The sequence below is a fragment of the Zootoca vivipara genome, chromosome 7, assembly GCF_963506605.1.
Source record: "Zootoca vivipara chromosome 7, rZooViv1.1, whole genome shotgun sequence".
Classification (NCBI taxonomy): Eukaryota; Metazoa; Chordata; class Lepidosauria; order Squamata; family Lacertidae; genus Zootoca; species Zootoca vivipara.
The window spans coordinates 51,323,560-51,346,290 of record NC_083282.1 but is presented as its reverse complement, the minus strand read 5'-3'; the positions used below and the strand labels follow the sequence as shown (position 1 = coordinate 51,346,290).

General features: G+C 43.9%; 1 protein-coding gene across 1 annotated transcript in view; it reads left to right on the top strand.

The window, feature by feature from the left end:
• The window catches only part of GRM4 (glutamate metabotropic receptor 4), a 241,850-nt gene extending 221,143 nt beyond the window's left edge, over window positions 1-20,707 (top strand). The window contains exons 9-10 of the mRNA XM_035122273.2: window positions 7,668-7,914; window positions 20,577-20,707. Of these exons, the coding sequence (XP_034978164.2) occupies window positions 7,668-7,914; window positions 20,577-20,626 (297 nt within the window). The 3' untranslated portion in view covers window positions 20,627-20,707. The remainder of the gene's footprint in view (window positions 1-7,667; window positions 7,915-20,576) is intronic.
• The last annotated feature ends 2,024 nt before the right edge of the window (window positions 20,708-22,731 follow it).

Here is a 22,731-nt window from a genome sequence, read left to right as displayed (position 1 = left end):
TTTGTGGGGGTAGGCACCACAAACACCTACACCCACATCACAACCAAGCACACACCACAGCCTAGTCTATTGGCAACAATAGAGTGCTTCTTTTAAGACTAATATGAGGAAAAGGGGACTTTGTTGGTCTACTTTGGCAACCCCTGCAGTAATGGTTATTGCTCCACTTTTAGAAATGGGGAACTGAGCCTAAATATGATTTCTCAGACACCAATCAGTCATAATTCTCAAAATTAAGAAGCCTTTCTGTAGTGTATCTGTAAATAAGCCCACTGGATCAAATTAGAACATGAAAAGCAAGATTTTGAGAACTTAGATTAGGTAGATTCTGGTAAAATTCTAAACAAAGCCATTACTGTTGACCGCAGAATATTTTATATTCCATAGCAGAGCTGTTGCAATGCAGAAGTTTTACATAGTTTTCAGTTCTCTTTGATGAGCTTTGGTGCATGACAGATGTCATCACCTATGTTCTGGCTTGGTTCCCATGAGATACTGGCACATCACAGCTGCCTGGATTAGGGAGTGTATAGTCCCCCTCCCCAGCGAACAAGTAGAAGAAGAGAGAATGAAGCTGAAGCTACATCTCCTGTTAGCAGTTTTAGGTGTACAGTGAAGCAGATCTGTGTAGTGTACCCAAAATGCAACCTTCCCTGTCAGGGACTGGCTGGACAATGAGGAGTGATGGCTAGATCCTGATGAATGGACACTAGGAGAAGGGTGGTTGGAGACTGACTTGGAAAAACTGGGGGAACATGTGACATCCAGGAGATGAGGGTTAGAGGCAGGAGAAGCTGCAGGATTGGACAGTGAAAAAGAGGTGCATAAAGAGTAAGAAATAGGTCAGGCTGGTGTAAAGTCAAGGGCTGCCCCACCTCTTCCTCCTGCCCCCACATCTCTTGCTCCATGGTCTCCCAGGACAGGATTGAAGTTGGAGGAGCCTACGTCTGCTTGTGTTCAGCTTGGGTGGGGGAAGCGGAAGTCCCAGGCAAGGCTTCTATGTTGTGACAACTGCCTAATCGGGTGCACACCTAGGAGTAGCTGAGAGAAGTAGGACATGCCTTTTCCTAACTTGCAAGTGTAATTTAGACAAAAAGGTCCTCACTATGGACATTCCTTGCCTGACAGTGCTGTGAAATTTCCTCATGAAGCTGGGAGGCATAACATATTTTGTTTTGTTTCCAGAGATATGGGAAATGATGTGTTTGCAAATTCCCCACCAGCCCTAAATTTCAGTTCCATAGATTTGCTTTTATGTGGCAACTTGAATGCTATTACACACATTCCCACTATTACCAGAGTGAGGACCTGCAGGCCTGGGAGCTCAATGCAGTCCTCTCTGTCTGGCTCCCAGAACTCTTCCCATGCCATTCCTCCCTCTCCCCAGGCCAGACCTCACTCTGGTCTAGCCTCACATGCTCAGTGTTGTCTCTTGTTTAACTAGATGAAAGATAGAGAGGAGTGTGCAGGAGTTCCTGCTGCACAAAGGAAATATGTACCTGTGTTGCTCCACCTACTTTAGCTTCTGGCCCCACCCACCAGAAAGTTGCCCAGAAGGGAATGGGACCCTCAGGCTCAACAAAGTTTTCGTCACAATTGGCAGATACCAGCACATTAGTGTCACTCATGAAATGTAGCACATTAATATGGAGGCCATGTTAAAAAGGAAAGCACAAATAATGGCCTCTACCCAAGGAAGTGAACCCTACAGCTCCACACTACACAAAATATTGTCCCTGTTTACACCAATAGCCATAGGAAGTTTGGGAGGATGCAATTTACCCCAACTGATGCACTAATTGAAGGGAAAACAGGATTAATACTTGTGGTAGAGAGATTTGGATCCATGACAACAGCAGAATGAAAGCTACAAATGTGTTGCACAGTAAACAATTGCCTGGACAGGCCTCTAGTGCAAAGGTGTAATGAAGAAAACATGGTGTGTTTAATCAAGTCCCAATCTGGTGTAAATTGGCCATTTGGGACTATACCCCTTTAGGTCTCCTTGGCATAGATCTGAACTAAATAGTGTCCTGGTTAAAGCCAACAGATATAATGCCCCACTTGCAATGATGCTTGCATTGGTTTCTGGGTCTTTGTGGTGAACAAGTTTGTCACTGACAGCCTGATTGGTCCCTGGCTGGGGACGGTAATGCAGCAGTCATCACAACATGAATCCCCTTTTGTAGCCAATGCAATTAGAAATTTGCTGTTCCCCCTTCCTTTAGTGGAGAGCTTGAGATGGTAGAGAATGTCTTTGTATGTCTGTGTGTGCATATAGCATACCTTGATAAGGTATGCTGCGACTGATCTGTGACAGTAAAAGACTTTTGCAGAATGCCAGAAAATCAGTCAGCAATCAGCACACTACTTCCCCCCCCCCTGGATATTCTTCAGCATATGCGCTTTCTTCCTCTGACAAATCGGTTGCACAAACACAACTTTTGAACATTGAGTAGCTCTGCTTTCTAGCTCAGATGAGAAATCCGGTACAGTTTCCAGGCTCATCTAAGGACTTGAACAAACACAAACCCCTGTGTTGCAAAATGTAACAATCTACAAAAATGGAAACGCAATATGTTGGCTAATAACTCTTAGTGGATATACAATTGGTTATGATGTCATTCAAAATATACGAACAAGCCACTTCAAAATGATGAATATATCATACAACACATCTCACAAAATATACAAGTAACTACAGTGGTACCTTGGGTTACGAACACGATCTGTTCTGGGATGCAGTTTGTAACCCGAAATGGTCATAACCCGAAGCGCCATTTTGCGCATGTGCAAAGTGTGATTTTCATGCTTTGCGCATGTGCAAACTGTGTGTGCCGCTTCTGCGCATGCGCAGAGTGCGAGCACGGCGAAAATATTCCGGGTTTGCGGAGTTCGTAACCCGAGGTGTTCCTAACCTGAGGTGTTCCTAACCCGAGGTACGACTGTACAGGTTGTTATACGGTATGTATCAGAGTCAAACAAAGATTTCAAACAAATCAATGAATAGCAAGGAATGCCAAGCTGTCTCTCAAAGGAAGACGTCTCACAAAAGTCTCAAAAGAAGACGTCTTTCCGGAGTCTCAAAAGAACAGTATATCCGGAATAGTTCAACTGTTTCAGAATAAAGTCTTCATCAGCAAATAATTTTCAATGAAATATTCATACTAGTAGGGATCATACTAGCAGATCAGTGCTCATCTAAGGACTTGGCCATAAGCAGTGATCCCAGTATGGCACATAACTGAATGTGTCCCCCTTGAAAAAGCAGGCTCCTTTTCCAGAAGGATGCCTCATTTCTGTGGTCGTAACTGGTCAGCAATGCAGACTCCACAGCCTGAACTGGGCCACTACATGCTCCTTGCCAGCCATGTGAACCAGAGGGAGCACCGCCAGAAATGGAAAAATTCTGTACCATGTCTTTCACAGGGAAATCTATCTGAGTATATACTAGGGGTGCACATTGGCTCTGTGTGCAGCAAAACTAGAACAGAGGTGACCCAGGTATGTTTTCCAACAAACACCTCCTACCTTAATGTGCCTTTCATTCCATCTGTTTTTGCTCATTTATACTAGGTTTGTGCTGACTTCTTGCTGCTGCTGTGTGTGTTTGCTGGTTCTATTTCCCCTAGTTTTTTTTCCTCCCACTTTTAGTTTGCTTGTTCAAAGTTCCATTCTCCTCTCTGCAGTTTTAGGGTTCTGTGATTTGATTACATTGAATTATTTATCATCATCATCATCATCATCATCATCATCATCATCATCATCATCTCCCCTAGTTCTGATACTACCCTTCTCTCCCTGGCCTCAGTTCTACCAGATTGCCCCTCAAGTAAACTCTGAGTTGTGCTGCCCATTGACAGCCTATTGTTACCAACTAACCCAGAGGCACCTCCCTCATCATGTCACCGGTTGTCAGGCTGATTGTCCACAAAATACTAGAGGAAGTGAAGTAATTTCTGTTTTACCAGCTCAAAACAGTAAAGCCTGCCCTTGTGGGAGAACCACTGCCCATATCATTCTGAAAGTTGGCAGGCTTCATCCTCTGACTAGGGACAACCATGCTTGAAAAGAGCATCCAATTAATGCAGAAAACAACAAGTTGCTTCCAGAATGCCCCCAAATCTGTTCAATGGGTTCTCTCAACCCTATGGAGCAGATTTGGAGAGGGTGTGGGGAACACAGGGGGAGGAAAAGAGGGAAAGTCAAATTTCAGAAGCAGAAACTCTTGCACTGATGGAACATGAATGCTAACCATCATTTTTCCAAGGGCTACTGACATTGTCATTGACAGGGACCATTGGGGGGAAAGAATTATAGGAGCTAATTATAGTGACCCTTCCCTCTCCCTACTTGCTGCTAGAGGCAGTATAGTGGGAGTGGGAGTGGGAGAAGGGGAATAGAGGATTAGTGGGAAGGGGAGAGAGGAAAGGGGCTGCCTGGACTGGGGAATGGAAGAAGATGAATTCCGTTCATGAACTCTAAAGCAGAGGAATTCTTATCTGGCTCCCCCTCCATGCCAACCTTATTTCCCCCCAGGAAAAAATAGAAAGTTTGAACTGTTTTGGCACAACTCTAGTAGGAGGGATCCAGAATTTTAGTAAAGACAAATAACAAAGAATAAAATGTGGATCTTGTATGACGCTACTCAGTGTGTGTGATAGAGATTCACTATGCAACCGTGTAAAGAGGGTGTGGGGCAAACAAGTAGAGGATGACTTGTCATTTGAAGTGTTGAAGAATTGCCCATCCCTGCCACCTCTCTGTGATTGGGCAAAATGAAGAGAGCTTCTCTTCCTGGTGCTATCTGATTTACACATCCCCCATTTGTGAGATGCCTGCCAGGCCCTTTCCATAGAAAAATGGATTATTCTACAGTCAGATTAATGGGCTTTCATTTTGCAAAACATCTGTCACCGTTAGTCCTGGACAGTGAGCGTGAAATTAGTTTTGACTGCAGAAAGGCTACGTCGGTGTGTAATATGTGACTAACATTACAACGGCTCAGGAAGCGAGCTGGTGAATGAGAATTACCTGTTGAAAGGAGAAAGGGCTTTTCCTGCATACTCTGGGAAGGGAGGGGCAATGCATGGAATCTGGAGGGGAGGCTTAAAATGGGAGGGGGGGTGTCCACCCATACAATGTTTCTGTGATCGCAATGTATCTCAGCTCCTTATTTGCTGCCATGGAATTAGTGTAAGAGGTGAGAGGATGAAGGAAGTGCAGCCAAGATGCCTTTGTGGATGCAACAAAAGGGAATGTTATGCAAAAATATCCCTTGTGCAACAGTGTGTCTTAGATTTGCAATACAACAAAGTATTATAAACACTCTGTAGCAGAGGTGGATAAGCTATGGCCCTCCACATGTTGCTGATTCTAGCTTCCTAGTTAGCATGGCCAAATAATTTGATGCGAGTTGGAGTCCACCAACCGCTCCTTTCTATAGCTATTCAGCACAGCTGCAACTTCTTATATACAGTATAACACAGTCTGCTAAAGCTTCATTGATCATTTGACAGCACCCAATTTTAATGAGGGTGGGCAAAATTTGAATTTGTGGATCTGCAAGTTGTTTATTTTTGGTGGTTATTTTCGTTCTGGTATGTTACTGTTACAGGAAATGAAAATGAAGCCTATAGGGTTGTGATCTGATAATGTTCTTGGCTTTATTTCAATTTTCTTTACTTTTGATTCTAATTCTTTAGAAACCCAAGCCGCATCCAGTCTGGCACTGCTACCATGTACATTAGAGAAAAACGTGAACTGCCAACAAACAAATGCTTAACTCTCCAAATATCCACTAAATTTAATGTTTCTACCATTTCAAAAAAGGTTTTGGGAATCCTTCCTTCCTTCATATCTTTTTTCTTGAAAATTCTGTCCATTTCTGTCCAATGGAGTCCCATCACAATGAAGTGACAGGACTCCATTGAAGTCCCCCATCACTATTACCCGTTCGTCCGCAAAATCTAACAGATCTGTTTCTAAGTTCCTGAATAAAAATGGTGTATTTTCATTTGGAGCGTATATTCCTACCAGAATTATTTTTTCTCCCTGTACATTAATTTGTACTACCAGTTTTCTCCCTTTATCATCTTTTTGAATCAGTTTTGGTTTAAGAGCAGGTTTAATATAGAATACCACACCACTTTTTGGTATTGCCTGCCGAAATAAATTACATCCCTAATTTTTTACTCATCAAAAAAAATTCATTTTTTTTGGCAACATGTGTTTCCTGGAGGCATATTACATCAAGATTTTGTTTTAAAATTTCGTGCTCCACCCTATTTCTCTTCACTTTGTTGTTCAGTCCATTTACATTCCAACTTAGTTTAAGATCTGCACATTAAATAGGGCAGAGTTTTGTTGTGTTTTCCTTCCATCCCATCTCTATACTCTGCCCTAATTAATGTACGATGAATAGTGTTGGACAGGCATTATTTCTGCAATAGCTGGCATTCTGAAGGCCCATGACACTGCAACCTTATGAGAACCAAGCAGGTGTAGATCTGGCCAATGTGGGATGAACTGGAAGATTATTTGGGAATCCTATGAATACCACCTTGAATTGCATCATAGAAGGAAAGTGAGGCTGTAAATGTAGTATCCTTTTCCTGAGTTATATTTTCAGATTTAAGTTATTGGATCAAGGGGGGGGTGCTTAAAACAGCCAAACTAGGGTGCATAAGAAATTCAATTCATTTCACTCTTTAAGGCAAACCTAGTTAATTGGCACTTTTCTGAAACAATTGACAAACCAAAACACAGTCCTCCACAGTGTGCATGAAAATGCATATGTTAGTGAAAATAGCAATAAAATGTTATATATTGGGTAAAACTTTACAAAACCATGTATATTAGGCAACATTCAATGTAAAAATATACATATTAAGGAACATTCACACTAAAATGCTTTGAAAATCATCTTATGGGTATGTAAATGAAGAGGATTGAATTTAAGATTAGAGGAATGAGAAACAGAAATTGACAGATTCACCAATTTCTATAACTAACACTAGTTTGTATGATGTATTTGTATTGGAAGGGGTAAGGTCATCCATAAGTTATGTGTGTCGTGAAAGCCACCCCTGGGGACCATTTTTGCTACTAGAAATAAATATTCAGTTACTTAATTCTTCTACTCAGATTAATTGAAACATGCTCATCTGGAAACAATGCCTTACAAGCTCCCTTAGGGAGCTGGGTATGTTTAGCCTGGAGAAGAGAAGGTTAAGGGGTGATATGATAGCCATGTTCAAATATATAAAAGAATGTCATATAGAAGAGGGTGAAAGGTTGTTTTCTGCTGCTCCAGAGAAACGGACACAGAGCAATGGATTCAAGCTACAAGAAATAAGATTCCTGACAGTAAGAGCTGTTCAACAGTGGAATTTGCTGCCAAGGAGTGTGGTGGAGTCTCCTTCTTTGGAGGTCTTTAAGCGGAGGCTTGACAGCCATCTGTCAGGAATGCTTTGATGGTGTTTCCTGCTTGGCAGGGGGTTGGACTGGATGGCCCTTGTGGTCTCTTCCAACTCTATGATTCTATGATCTCTTGCCTGGTTTTGCTCCAAGCAACTCTGCCCACAGAAAACAAAGGAACTTTCAGGTGGTTGTGATATTTTAGGAAGTAGGTTTCAGAGCTGAGTTTGTTTTCTTATGTTTTTCAGATGTACATTCAGACCACGACGTTGACCATCTCGGTGAGCCTAAGCGCCTCTGTCTCATTGGGTATGCTCTACATGCCCAAAGTCTACATCATCCTCTTCCACCCAGAGCAAAATGTGCCCAAACGAAAGCGTAGCCTCAAGGCAGTTGTGACAGCAGCCACAATGTCCAACAAATTTACTCAGAAAGCAGGCTTCCGCCCCAACGGAGAGGCCAAATCGGAACTGTGTGAAAATCTGGAAACACAAGGTAACCTTCTAAGCTCACCTGAGTCCATGTTGCCCTGCCCACTTTAAAACATCTTCCTCTAATTGTGAACTCAAGTAAAAAAAAACCTATAAGAGAGAGCAGTGTGCTCATATTGCAAAGGAGGGTGACAGAGCTCAAGAAAGTTGGCTAAATGAATTCATAGCCAAGGCATGAGGTTTCTGTGTTCTAGATTTGCAGCTCCATTTCTGAGCCATGTAACTGCACACTACCAATGCAATCATAACCTCTATAAGTTTTAAAGTATGGGAGGCCTATAATATTAAATTCACATGTTCAGAATAAAGGACATCTGACGGGTCTGTGGAAGGCACACAAAATAAAGGAGGATCCCTGGGGTGCACAGAAGTTAGATTGAAAGCTATAGAGCAGGCATCCCCGAATTACGGCCCTCCAGATGTTTTGGCCTACAACTACCATGATCCCTAGCTAACAGGAGCAGTGGTCGGGGAAGATGGGAACTGTAGTCCCAAACATCTGGAGGGCCGAAGTTTGGGGATGCCTGCTATAGAGGTTTCTGGATCTCAGGGGTTTAACAGTAGCAAAACAAAACAAAACAAGAAACCCTAGGTTGCTGAAGTCAATAAAGCTGGGGGTGGGTCAATAAAGCTGGGGGTGAACAGGAGTAAAATTGTGTATGAAGACCAAGTATATGCACAGAGGCACCTTGTGCAATGCTGTGTCCACCTTCCCGGGCTCCTAGTGTGTAGCTGCTTCCTTTAGGCTTGGTCCCACAAGCATAAAGTCTTCCAACCTGCTGATTTACAAAGTGATTTAAAGAAACCTTGTTTGGCATGTTGCCCTGCTTATGTCGTGTGTGGCACGCAGGAGATCACATAATCCTGCCAGTGGACCTGGAGGTCAAAAACATGTTCTGCCAAGCAAACAAGCACTCAATATCGGTCCTCCAGATGTTTTTGGCCTGCAACTCCCATGATCCCTAGCTAGCAAGACCAGCGATCAGGGATGGTGGGAATTGTAGTCTCAAAACATCTGGAGGGCCGAGGTTGAGGAAACCTGGGCTAATGTTTCTGACCTGTGCTGTTTCCCCAGTGAACATTGATAATACCCTGATTGCTATTTCCTCTGGCTGTGCTGTTTCCTGCAAATATCATCTTTGAGAGTAATTAAACACTCTGGTGGATTTTCAGTGAGCATAGGAAGCAAACACCTATGGGAAGGAAAGGGTTACAATGTTGCAGTCCTGATCAGAATCAGGCCCCTGCACAACTGCTTGTTTCCTATAAAACGAAAGCGTCCAGTGCTACACATACTTTAAAAAATGCAATGCATAGTTTGATGTTAAATGCTTAAATGTGTAAATGTGTACATTAAGATGTGAATGCTCAGTGTAATGTGCAGCTTGACTCTTATAGTTTCAGTATATGTATGCGGTACGTTCCGCCAAACCTAGAACAAACACAAGAGAAATTGGGCATATTCCCCTCCTTAGAAATCTGTTTCCATGGCAACCCTCCCCTTTCTCCCTTGGGATGGGAACCCTTGTGAAATTCAGCAGTGCTTAGAAGAATGGCAAAACCAGCACAGCCTGATGTTCTGAAGTACCAATTACCTGGAACTCCCGTTGCTTTCAATGGAGGCTGCAGAGCTCATTGCCTTTGAAAGAGAGAGAGAGTGTGTGTACCCTCTGAAATAGGCATGGGTGCAAATCCTGAAAAAAACCAAAACACCACTCGAAATTACGGGAAATCTAAATGTTATATTTGCACGCTTGGCTTCAGCTTACCATAGCCGTGGAAAACTGGGTGGCAGTAGTACAGTAACATAGCTGTAAACTTTAGGATTTTTAAAAAAGGGATCACTTGCCGTGTGCTGCCGGAAATCGCCTCTGCGTATGCCTGGGCATGCGTAAAAGCGATTTTCAGTGCCGGCTATGCCCATGTCCGGGGCACTGGAAATCGGTTCTGACATGCACAGAAGCGAAGCAACTTCCAGTACCAGGCTGCCTGTGTCTGCATGTCTGGGCACCGAAAATCGCTTCTGTGCATGTCCAGACATGTGCAGAAGTGATTTCCGGTGCCCAGACATGGGCAGAGCGGCACCGAAAATTGGTTCTGCGCATGTCTGGGCATGCGCAGAGGCAATTTCCAGCAGCACTTGGCAAGTGAGTGAGCAGCCAGCCACCGAGCGAGATGTTTTACCAGACGGCGGCTGGCTGCTCGCTCGTGGGGGGCGGGGACCGAGTGGAGCCTCCCTGGCCGGCAGGGAGGGAGAGGAGCTGCTTCCTTTAAAATCCGGGAGATTTACGGGATATTTTACCATCTGGGCTGCCAGCGGGAAATGGATTGAAATAAGGGGTTTTCCCGCAAAAAAACGGGAGGGTTGACAGCTACGCAGTAATGTTGTTGACTTCTGTAATTGAGTTGGACTTGCAGAGAGGAACTTTTTATAGGGCACAGCAGCATGCTGACCCACACACACACACTCCCAGAAAGCCCCCATATAGTTATTTCCCCATGTTCTTACATTGGGGCTGGGGGGAGAGAGTTGCACTATCTGTTAAGGGAAAGGGAAGGGAAACTCAAAGCAGAACTTCCGTTTTTGGCAGCAGCCCAAGTTCAGCTCTCTCCATAAATGGACACTTGAACCAGTAGCTGAAGTTTTCTTGAGAGCAATTCAATACCCATGCTCTGTTGCCAAGTGTCTCAATATGCTCTTCCATTTCAGCCCCTCTCTGAGTTAGCAACAGGGCAAATGCTCCCACTTGGACTTAGAATTTAGCAAAGACATCTGAGCTGCTTTTCTCACAATTGGGAAAATAGTTGGGCTACTTCTGAGCTCAGTTTGGACTCTGTCACACCTTGATGATGTCATTTGCAGCACAGGCGGGTCTGATTCTGCCTTTAGCCTCCCTTTGAACTTCCACACTTCCTCCTTGCTTGCACACACACCTAGTGGTGCAATGGAGAAAGGGGTTTTTTTCTCCCCCACCTCATTCTCCCATCCCATTTCTGCCACTGCAAGAACAGAAATCTAGGTAAGCAGAATAAGCTGGGGTTAAGACATTCAGTGATATTACTGCATTATTACATCTATGTGCTACTTCTATTCATGGTGGTTTTCAATATGTCTTTCTTCATACATAAGTCCTGAACACTTGTGTCTTGATATAATAATAATAATAATAATAATAATAATAATAATAATAATAATAATAATAATTTTTATTTATACCCCGTCCTCCCCAGTCAAAACCAGGCTCAGGGCAGCTAACACCAATAAAATTACAATAAGACATAAAAGAAAACAAATTAATTAACATACAAATTAAACTACAATTTTAAAATTTAGAATTTAAAGATGCAGCCTCATTTTAAGTAGTCCATAAATCAAAACCATGAGGGAGGAAAACACAGGGGTCAGACTGAATCCAACCCAAAGGCCAGGCAGAACAGCTCTGCCTTGCAGGCCCTGCGGAAAGATGACAAATCCCGCAGGGCCCTGGTCTCCTGTGAAAGAGCGTTCCACCAAGTTGGAGCCAATACTGAAAAGGCCTTGGCCCTAGTTGAGGCCAATCTAGCCACCTTATGGCTCGGGATCTCCAGAATATTGTTGTTTGTGGACCTTAAGGTCCTCCGCGGGGCATACCAGGAGAGGCGGTCCCGTAGGGCTTTAAAGGTCAAAACCAGCACTTTAAACCTGATCCTGTACTCCACCGGGAGCCAGTGCAGCTGGTAAAGCACTGGATGAATGTGATCCTGTGGCCGGGACCCCGTAAGGAGCCTCGCCACGGCATTCTGTACCCACTGGAGTTTCTGGGTCAGGGCGAGAGAGGTAAGGGACCAACTGCTTGATATGCATGCAATGCCACCTAGAAAGGGTTAGCAGGTGCAAGTTTGGGTCACTGGCTTCTAGATTTTGCTAAATGTAGCTTTTTGGGAGCTGGGAATAACTTGCCTGCATAACCCTTCCTAAATGAGTCACACATATTTTTTGATATTTTATCAGAAAAACACTTGTAAGGAAACGATCCATCTTCTTTCATGGCCTCCCCAGTAACAAAAGAAGCTTGCTGAAAATTATCCATTCTCTGCAATTTAAAATGAACATACATATCCTACCACATTATGAATCAGACCCTTCATATCAAAGGCAGAAGGAAACCTGTCAAAACTATCCCAGGAGAATAGACAGCACTACCGGCAGCAGCAGCACTCCCAGTATATAAATAAAATAATAAAATAATAATAATAATAATACCCCACCCATCTGGCTGGGTTTCCCCAGCCACTCTGGGCGGCTCCCAATCAAATGTTAAAAACACAATACAGCATTAAACATTAAAAACTTCCCTAAACAGGGCTGCCTTCAGATGTCTTCTAAAAGCCAGAAAGTTGTTTATTTCCTTGTCATCCGATGGGAGGGTGTTCCACAGGGCTGGTGCCACTACTGAGAAGGTCCTCAGCCTGGTTCCCTGTAACTTCACTTCTCTCAGGGAGGGAACCAACAGAAGGCCCTCGGCGCTGGATCTCAGTGTCCTGGCTGAATGATGGGGGTGGAGACGCTCCTTCAGGTATACAGGACTGAGGCTGTTTAAGGCCTTAAAGGTCAGCACCAACACTTTGAATTGTGCTGGGAAATGTACTGGGAGCCAATGCAGGTCTTCCTGGACTGGTGTTATGTGGTCTTGGCGGCCACTCCCAGTCACCAGTCTAGCTGCCGCATTCTGGATTAATTGCAGTTTCTGAGTCACCTTCAAAGGTAGCCCCACGTAGAGCGCATTGCAGTAGTCCAAGCAGGATCTTCCATCATATTAATTCATGGTTGTGAATTTATGGGGGGGGGAATATTCCCATCTATGGGAAAACCTCCCATTTGTCTTTCTTTTCTTTTCTTTCCCCCCGAAAAATTTACTGCCAGCACAGATTGTGGACAAAATAGCTGTAGGCTGTGAGCCATATGAGGTTACAAAAGCTCTTCCAACTCATCCCACTGGTATAGCACATGCTGTCATATAATAATAAATAACTCATGTGGCCTTATGCACTGGAGCGTCACTGTGGTTTTCTTCCTGCCTCCATACCACAACCGGCAGCTGCATGAATGGCAGAGCTAACTGGAGAATTCTGCTCTTTTATACTGAATTTCTCATCTCCTCTTATGAAAACAGTCTACTGTGAGGCAAAAGGCCTTGGGCACCTCCTGCATGTTTTGTAGACCAGATGCACATCAACAAAGAAGACAACCCACCCTCCTTTCATATTTGCCTTGCTCTGGGTCCTTAGCATCCTTCTTGCAAAAGCCTCTCTTCTTTTCATCCTGCTGCCGCGATGCTTGTCAGGTGGCTGTCGGCATCTGAAGGTTGCAAGAAACATAGTACTAGTGTCCCTGCTGTCTAAAGTTCCTGCTGGGGCATGTTACAGATCTACTCTGTTGCTGCAGACACTGGAGGAAACGGGGTGGTGATGGCCCAGCAGAGGTCCTCCACTTCTCCATCCGTAAAGCTGTGAGCAGTCAGCAGGCAGGAAGATTCACAGGGAACAAAAGGCTCCATCTTAGAATTTTTTCAGACCTTTTGCTTACAGAGAATCCGAGAAAATGTATTTTCTGGCCTAACAGTCCACGAGCATTGCTTATGCAAGCCCCTACTGTGTGACTCTCTCTATAGTAACCAAACTCTAAAAGGGAGGAGGTTGTCTAGCAGCTTTGTACTGTTTTAATAGCTACATTTCCACTGGCTTAATCCTCAGTGTTTGTCCCTCTCTTCTGTCTTCCTCCAGCTTCCCTAACAGTCTGCTGGTGGGTTTCCATTTAATCGGATTATGAGTCACCCATATCAATAAACTTGCCTTTACTGTGTACTTTGAGATCTTAAGATGAAAGGTGCTAGGTGCCTGTAAATTACTGTTGCCATTACAAAAGCTTCCTGACTTTGGCCTGCTTTGGCTGATTATGTGTGAAGCTCCCTTAGTATATCTCTGACCCGCACTGAAAACAACTGGGCATCAGTGTAGAGACAGATTTAAGGGGACAAGGCTGCCATCCTTCAAACTAAATAAACAAAGGAAATAAGGGAAGGTATCAAATGTGGGAAAGCAAGCAGGGAGGCCTCAAAAGGTGCACAGAAGGCCAATTTATTGCACAACACATTTTGAGTATTAACATTTTTCCTTAGGGGCGATTCTGGATGAGACTCTTAAGCCTCTTAAAGCTGTTCCCTCTTCAAACTGTAACAATCTGAAGAGGTGAAATTTTATCAGCTAGCGATGCTTTTAGATAGTATGTGAACAAACATCCAACAAATTAGACATCAAAGTTATAGTAACATTATCGTTACCATGCATGTGGAGTGTGAATCTGGTATCCTGCAATCGCATCGTTGCACAACTATTGAGAGCTATTAGATGAATCTCCTTCTTTGGAGATTAATCTCCTCCTTTGGAGGTATTTAAGCAGAGGCTTGACAGGCATATGTCAATAATGCTTTGATGGTGTTTCCTGCTTGGCAGGGGGCTGGACTGGATGGCCCTTGTGGTCTCTTCCAACTCTATGATTCTATGATTCTATGAATCATAATAAAAGCCAATTTAAAGAAAACTCAGGTTATGCAGGCCTGTAGTAAGGCATGGCTTGTTTTGAGCCAAGGGTGGTCAATGTGTGTTGAGTTTTATGCCATGGAGTAATCTTTGTGGAAAGGCTAAAACATGGGGCTTTATAGTTTATAAGAAAAATACAACACAGATTCAGATGTTTGAAAACAACTTTGACAACCTGTTGAAAAGTGGCATATCAATAATTCAAGTTTATAAATGTATGCATGGTGTGGTGAAATTGGACAGAGAGTATTCTCTTTCTCTCATTTGGAATCATCCAAAGAAATTGGTTGACAATAGATTCAGGACAAGCTAAAGAAAGTATCATACACTTCAGGACAAGCTAAAGAAAGTATCATTCACAGTATCATACACTTAACTTTGCCACCAATGGGAAAGTTTGCTTCAGGTTAAGTACACTTCAGGTTAAGTAGGGACTTCCAGAACCAATTACACTCATACTTCGGGTTAAGTACGCTTCAGGTTGAGTACTCCACGGACCGTCTGGAATGGATTAATCCACTTTCCATTACTTTCAATGGGAAAGTTCGCTTCAGGTTAAGTACGCTTCAGGTTAAGTCAGGGCCGTCTTAAGCACCTCTGGCGCCCTGGTGCCATGGTGCGGCGGATCACTCCAGCACCCTTCGTCCCATTTCCCAGCACGGCGGGCGGGCGGGCAGGTGCAGCGCGGCTGCCGAGGGCGCTGCTGCACGGCGGGCGGGCTCAGCGCGCAGCGCTACTGCCAAGGGCACTGCTGCGTGGAAGAGCGGTTGGCAGGCGGGCACAGCTGTGATGCGCCCCCCTGGCGGGCCGGCGCCGTGGCGCCCTGCGCCACCCAGCCTGGCCATAGGGCCAGCCTTGGGTTAAGTACAGGCTTCCGGAACCAATTGTGTACTTAAACCGAGGTATCACTGTAATTCGATAGGATCTAATGAAGTTTTATTTAAGAGTGGACACACCACTGCTTCCTTCAGCTCCCCTGGGAATGTCCTCGTGCCAAGGGACAAATTGATAATTTCAACCAGAGGGATCCACGCGACGTCTGGACATGCCCTAATCAGCCAAGATGGGCATGGATCAAGGAGGCAAGTGGTGGGCCTGCCTACTTGGAGGAATCTATCCACATCAGCAGGGAGTATCTGATCAAATTGTTCCAACACTGGACCCAAAGACAGTCGAGAGGCCTCCAGTTCTATTACTGTATCTAAATTGGCAGGGAGGTCACGGTGGAGTAACAGGACTTTCTCCTGTTAATACAGTGTATCTGAAGAAGTGTGCATGCACACGAAAGCTCATACCAAAATATAAACTTAGTTGGTCTTTAAGGTGCTACTGAAGGAATTTTTTTATCCTGTTAATACAGTATATGTATTATTGTACACCTGAGTTGGTTGGCAAACTGTATTACAAAATTCAGAAAAGCATGAATTGCAAAGGATGACTGTGTTTCAATTCACATTTTGCCTTTAAATGCAAACTGGACTGAGCTATTCACTAGTCTGTAGCTAAGTGTTGTTTCGTGTTCAGGCAGTACGCCTCTGAACACCAAGTGCTGGAGGGGGGCAAATAGCAGGGGATGCTGTTGCTATGCCTTGCTTGTCAGCTTCCCAGAAGCTTCTGGTTAGTCATTGTGGGAAACAAAACACAGGGCTCTTTTGGCATTCTTAAAACAGAAAGAAATAATCAGGAAGAGAACACATTTGAAGTTAGGGAGAAGACCCTCCTGTCAAGTCAAGTAAACATAGCCAGTCTATACAGATGTGGGATTAAAGAGAAGGGCCCCCATGCAGAAATTAACTGCTAGGAGCATCATGCATAATTAGCATATGCAGACCATGGGGAAAGGGCTCTGCATACAAAATGGAGCAGATGGCAGAGACTCATGTCATCCTCTCCCCTCCTCTTACCACTTTGTGCAGGGAAGAGTAGTAATGAGCTGTTCAGTGGTATACCGTGGTTTGCGGACCCAGGGTGGGGCAGGTGTTGCTCCCCCGGTGGACTGTGAAGTTGGGGTGGAGGTGAATGCCAGGGACCCCTCCCCCCTTGGGCACTTTGCTGCCTTTCTTCCTCCTCAGTGGGCACCCCTAGTAATTTAGAACCCTTCTCTTCCACAATTCTTCTAAACCATGCAAGGAACTCACTTGAATAGGAGAGTTTCCCTGCTTTAGAAGTTCAGCCCTCAACATCTTGCAAAGTGAGGTGGGGGCGGCAGGAGTGGCAACATAAGCACATTGTTCTAAATAATAAGGCATTATTTAGAACAACGGAACCTATTACCGTATGTTTACAGTCATACCTCGGTTTAAGTAAGCCTCGGTTTGAGTATTTTCAGTTTAAGTACTCCGAGGACCCGTCTGGAATGGATTAATCCACTTTCCATTACTTTCAATGGGAAAGTTCACTTCAGGTTAAGTACGCTTCAGTTTAAGTACTCCACAGACCGTCTGGAACGGATTAATCCACTTTCCATTACTTTCAATGGGAAAGTTCGCTTCAGGTTAAGTACGCTTTAGGTTAAGAACAGACTTCCAGAACCAATTGTGTTTGTAAACCGAGGTACCACTGTACCAGAAAAGCCAAGTTGTTCCCTGGTAGGCCACTTACTTTTGAAAGGCCCAGGTGGGGGTCGAGGCAAGGTAAAATGCAGACATGATGACTCTGTGGGATGGCTTTTGCTGGGCAGGAGAGGATATATTAATTGCAATTTATCACTCCAGTCTCCCATGTATGTGGACTAAACATAATTTTAAAATCCTGTTCTTGGAAGCAAAATAGAAGCTTTGGCAGCAAAGTCTCCCTTTCTGAGCATGTCCAGGTAACAAAGTAAACTGGCTTTTCCATTCCTATGCAGCTTAACCAGGCTTGTAAAGTAAGTTTTGAAATTAGATTCACTTAATCTTCTTGCATTGGTTCACAGCAAAGGCAGCAGTAAAAAGCATGCAAGTAAAATACTGATGTTTACTATATAACCAGTTTCAGGCAAGCAGAAACACATCTGCCTCTTGTTGGTTGAAGAAATGAGGAGAGAGAGAGAGAGAGAGAGAGAGAGAGAGAGAGAGAGAGAGAGAGAGAGAGAGAGAGAGAGAGAGAGAGAGAGAGAGAAGGATTTATATTTCTCGTTTCTTCCTACCACTGAAAACAGGAAATGACATCACACAGAGCTCTCTCTCTACCATAGGAGCAAACTAATGGGGCAGTGGTCCCTTCAGCCCCCTCAATAAAATATTTGAAGGGGCTGGGGGGCCCTAAGGTTGATGGGCATTGCCATTCAAATTGTGTGTCTGATTATATGTGACTGATCATGTGACTGATCAGACACATCATGTGACTGATTATATGGAGTGAGTCTTACCTGGGCCCCCAATATTTTATTCAAGTTGGCACCCATGCTCTCTAGCAATTACATTCCAATGGTCCGAATCTGCCTGTCTAGAATATAGCTGCCAAGTTTTCCCTTTTCTCGTGAGGAAGCCTATTCAGCATGAGGGAATCTCCCTTTAAAAAAGGGAGAACTTGGCAGCTATGGTCTAGAAATTTTCAGATCTGTGGTAGTTGGTCCCTAAATTTGCTATCTATCAAAAGTATACATTTGTTGAATTTGACTGACATCTACCAGAGACTCAGCATTCACAGTTGCCTCTGGGGCTTGGCTGAACGTTGGTCAAGCCATGACTTTTTGTCATCTTCCATTGTCACCACACTCCTCAGTGCTAGGAAGGGTTGGACCTGTTTCTCTGCACTTGGCAGTGAAAAGCAGCTCACTAGTGAGCAACACAGAGAACGAAGCCATTTTCCAGCCTGCGGTACCTTGTACTCGCATGTGCTTCACGTTTGGAATGCGACAACTCAGCCCAAATGTAAGCTGGCATGACGGGCTATACAAATGCCAAGGCAGCTTGTGGGAGAATATCAGAGACTGATCACATTGTTAACACCAAGGACAGGAGATGCTTTGGAGTTGTCAGCATGGGAAGGAAGGGACATTTTTCACTCTGTCAGTGGCAGGCCACGTATCTTTAAATAAACAAGAGAATAAATAATTTACAGAGCTTGATTGCAGGCAGATTGGCTATGAAAACACTGTGGCTAACAAATAGCGCTGTCAGCTCTGATTTCTTATGGCCCATCTAATCGTTATCTGAGGATAACAGTGCCTGAAATCTTCAATAAGGTTCATTTGTCAGGGAGGCATCATCGCAGGTGGAGAAAAAGCAGCACCATTCAGCTTGTGCTGCCTGCATTAGCCTTGTCAGGCAGGGGGCTGGGGAGATCCCAGGGACGCTGCATAGATGGTGCACTGTTAGAAATTAAATACTGGCACCCCTCTGCCAGTTAGCAATATGGGGAGTGACAGGAGTCCACCGCTGCAGAGCTAGTAAGAGAAAGAGAATTTGGCTTGTATATAGTGATGTGGTTGCAGAATAAGAAAAAAACACCAGGAAATTCTAGTCTGCTTTTTAAAACTCGATTTGTGTTGGCATCTAGAGTTGACTTGCCTAGATCACATGACAACATAAGACCTTCCCCCACTGGATCAGACCAAAGGTCCAACTAATTCAGGAGCCTGCTTCTCAGAGCCACAAACTGTATGTCTGCATAATAAACATATCTCAGGTCCCCACCTCCTTTAGTAACACACTCCTTTTTCTAACACACACACACACACACACACACGCCTTTTCTCATAGGGAAGATGCTCCAACATCCTCACCAATTTGGTCAACCTTTTCAGTACCTTCCCAGCTCAGATTTGAGACTGGATGACTGGAACTGCACACTGTATCCCAAATGTGGATGCACCAAAGTTTTTAACATCAGCATTACAATACTGGCCTTTAGTTTTCACATTAGCACTGGGAATTTTATTTTTTTATTTTTTGCAGAGCACACCAGGCAGGTAAGGAGACAGCAGCAATATCTAGTGTTTGGGTCTCTGTCCCTCATTAACTTTGAGAAGACTCCTTGCTAGTGTGGCTACATGTGAAATCTATCACAAGACTGAAGCTGCTCCACCCATCCATTTTAAGCCTTCTGGTACTCAAAATGTGACTAATTTCCACCCTTCTTTATCTGGAGTAATATGAGGAGGATCAGGGGACCGGCTCTCCTGTTCTAATGTCCATAAGGGAGGTTAATCTGTTATCTTGCAAAAGTCAGCTTCCTGTCTGGAAGTGGGTATTTAATTAAGAGCAACTCATGACAGACTCCAGTGCCTGAAGTAAAACCAGGGAAATGATTTCTTTTTTCTTTTCTCCCTTCTTTTATCTTTTGCAGTTTAATGCGTATTACACCCCAGGGGAGAAGTAAATTGCTCAGTGCAAGCCCTATTCTCCAAACACTACTGCTCATACGAATCTTACATTGCCTTTGCTCAGTTCTATCAGTCTCTCTGATTCTCCCCTAATAGGTGGGGTTGAGCTGTGAAAAATTCTCCCCAGGACTAAGCCAGGCTCCACAATGTTAGGGTTGGGGGATTTATTTATTTATTGGATTGGGCTTTTCTTATCTCCACCAATACAGAGGAAGGCAGTTCAACCCAAGATGAGCTGGTCTCTTTAAGAGATCTGTAGGTTCTTTGCCGAAAATGGTCTAAAAGTCAGTCCGGGACCATTAAGTCAGACCTCTGTGAGAACAGGGGAAGGATAGTGACCTGGAGGTTAAAGAATGTCCATATTTGACTAAGTCTAAGCAGCTGTTCTTGCTTTGTGCTGTGTTTAGGTTTAGAATCATAGATTTGGAAGAGACCACAAGGGCCATCCAGTCCACCCCCCTGCCAAGCAGGAAACACCATCAAAGCATTCAAAGCATTCACCATCAAAGCATTTGCTACCAAGGAGACTCCACCACACTCCTTGGTAGCAAATTCCACTGCCGAACAGCTCTTACTGCCAGCTCTTACTGTTTCAGCCATTAAAAGGCAGAGGCAGCCCAAGTTCACCTCTTTGGTACCTCTAGTTTAGCCAAAGAGAGGCAGAGAACATAGCACTTTCCAGGTCTAGTGTGAAGGTTAGTGCAAGGTTCCATATTGGGGGGGGGGGAAGGAGAAAGTTCATGAATGATGCTTCATGTGTGGCTTTTCTCGCCTTCCAGCTCTGGCTACCAAACAGACTTATGTCAGCTATAGCAACCACGCGATTTAAAACCAGCCAGTGGCAACTGGCCACAGGAAAAGGGCTGCTGAAGAGGAGGAACAAGAAAGTGGAGTTGAGCCCCTCAGCACAGATGACGTCATGGTGGTGGAGAGGGTGCAAGAAAAAAATGTGATTCCAAGAATTCATCAAGGGTGCCTGTTTCTGATAGCTGGGCTGCTGGAGCTCTTTTGGAAGATGGCCAACAGTAGCGGGAAGAACCAATCAACCCACCCCACGTGAAATATTTGCCTTCCATTGGAGGGAGAGGCCAATGGGGTTGAACATCACGCCAGGTGGAAAGAAGGTGACAGACCTTTAGCAACTTTTTGGGTTTGTTTTTTTAAAAAAATTCCTGTATCTTGGCAAAATAAAAAAAAATCCCTTTTATTCTTCCCCCCTTCAAAATAGTGAGATGGTTTGTGGTTGTGAAGAGTCTTTTGTTCTCTCTCTCATTTTTTTATTTTTTATTTTTTATTTTTTTCCTTTTCCATTTCTGTCTTCTGACCTCTTCACTCTTTTCCCACCTTGCTTTCCCTTCTGTCTTCCCTCTCTCCTCCTTATCAAATTCTGTGTTGCAAAAATAAAATAAAAAATTCCTTGGGAAAAAAAGCAACAACCATCAACAACAACAACAAAAGTGAAAACAAAACCTAGACTGTGTTCAAAGTGCTGATTTCTATAGGTGGTAAATTAATGTATGTGATGATCATATGGATTGAAATATGTCTGCTTTAATGTACTGACCAATCAAAAAAAAAGATAAAAAACACACAAAAAAATTCAAAAGTTCAGTGCCTGGATGTTTATGAATTATTCGATGACGATGTGTAGAGCATGATCATTTTTATACCAGAATATTTCTAATAAAAATCATGGTTTTGCACTCAGGAGTTGCATTTCCTTGCTTAATGTTGGTCTCTGTGTGACTGTGAAGGTCTAAGGAAGTGTTGCTTTACAAAAGTAAATTACAGGGTCATTCATAACATAATACAATATCTATAATCACCTTTGACAGAATCATCTCAAGGAGATGTACACTATAATTCTGAATATAGCACCCTCCTTTCCTCTAAACGGAACAGGTGAGTGTTATGCCACTGTCAGAGTTGGATGCAGCAACCATCTGTTTTGGATGTTCCAGGTGGAGATCTTTTCACAAGACCGACAGGAGTATATGGATTAGAACCAATGAATGAGTTTAGTTCCATTTAGTTCAATGGAATGTGGATTGGGGGGGGATGCTTTTGTTGGTATATCTTGATTCTGTAAAGTGACCAGTTAAATATCCTTAACTTCAGCCATTTAATGAGTCTAGACGCAATGGTTGACACATAGTCCGTGCATCTGCAGTACAGTATTTTCAAACCTGGTACTCATTTTTCACCTAAACATGCATTCTCACATAGTGGAAATGTTGCTTTTTCAATTCAGCTTTGGTCAGTCAGGCTGCAATCCAGTACGGGGTCCCAACCCACCCATGAGTTAAACAAATGTTCTTTGAGAAAGACTACCCCAAACTGCATTAAGTAGAAAATGCACACAGATTGCCCGCTACATTGTTAAGATAAATTCACCCTCGGTGTAATTCTCAGCAGTGGTCAGTGCAAAGTTCAGCTAGAAAAATAAAAGGGGGAACCTTTCCAAAACACAAGCTATTACTAAACATTGTCTCTGAGAACAAGAAGTGCTCTGAAATGTGAACTTTATGGGTCAAATACTGTGGATCATTGTACTGCAGTTTGGAAAACAGAGCTCTAAGGTTCATATTCAAACAAGGCCCATGGAAACTCCAGTGCACATATAGAGTTTCTATATGAACAAGGCCTTCCCATTCACTCTAATGTGGATGGTAGGCTGGTGCCCATCAGTTTCAAGGCCCTAGAGAGCTCGAGAGACATGACTCCCTATCTGATCGCCAGGTTGTATGGTCCTAGTGGTGTTACTCTCTACATTTCTCAACCACACCACATTGTCCTTTGCTGGGTTGCCTGTCACATCTCTTTCCAGTGGCTGACGCTCGAGGTCACCCTTGTGCATAATGGCTTTGCCACCAAGGCGCAAGGTTTTGTAGCGATAACAAGCACTGTCAGCCCCCAAAATGGGTAAGTATTTTG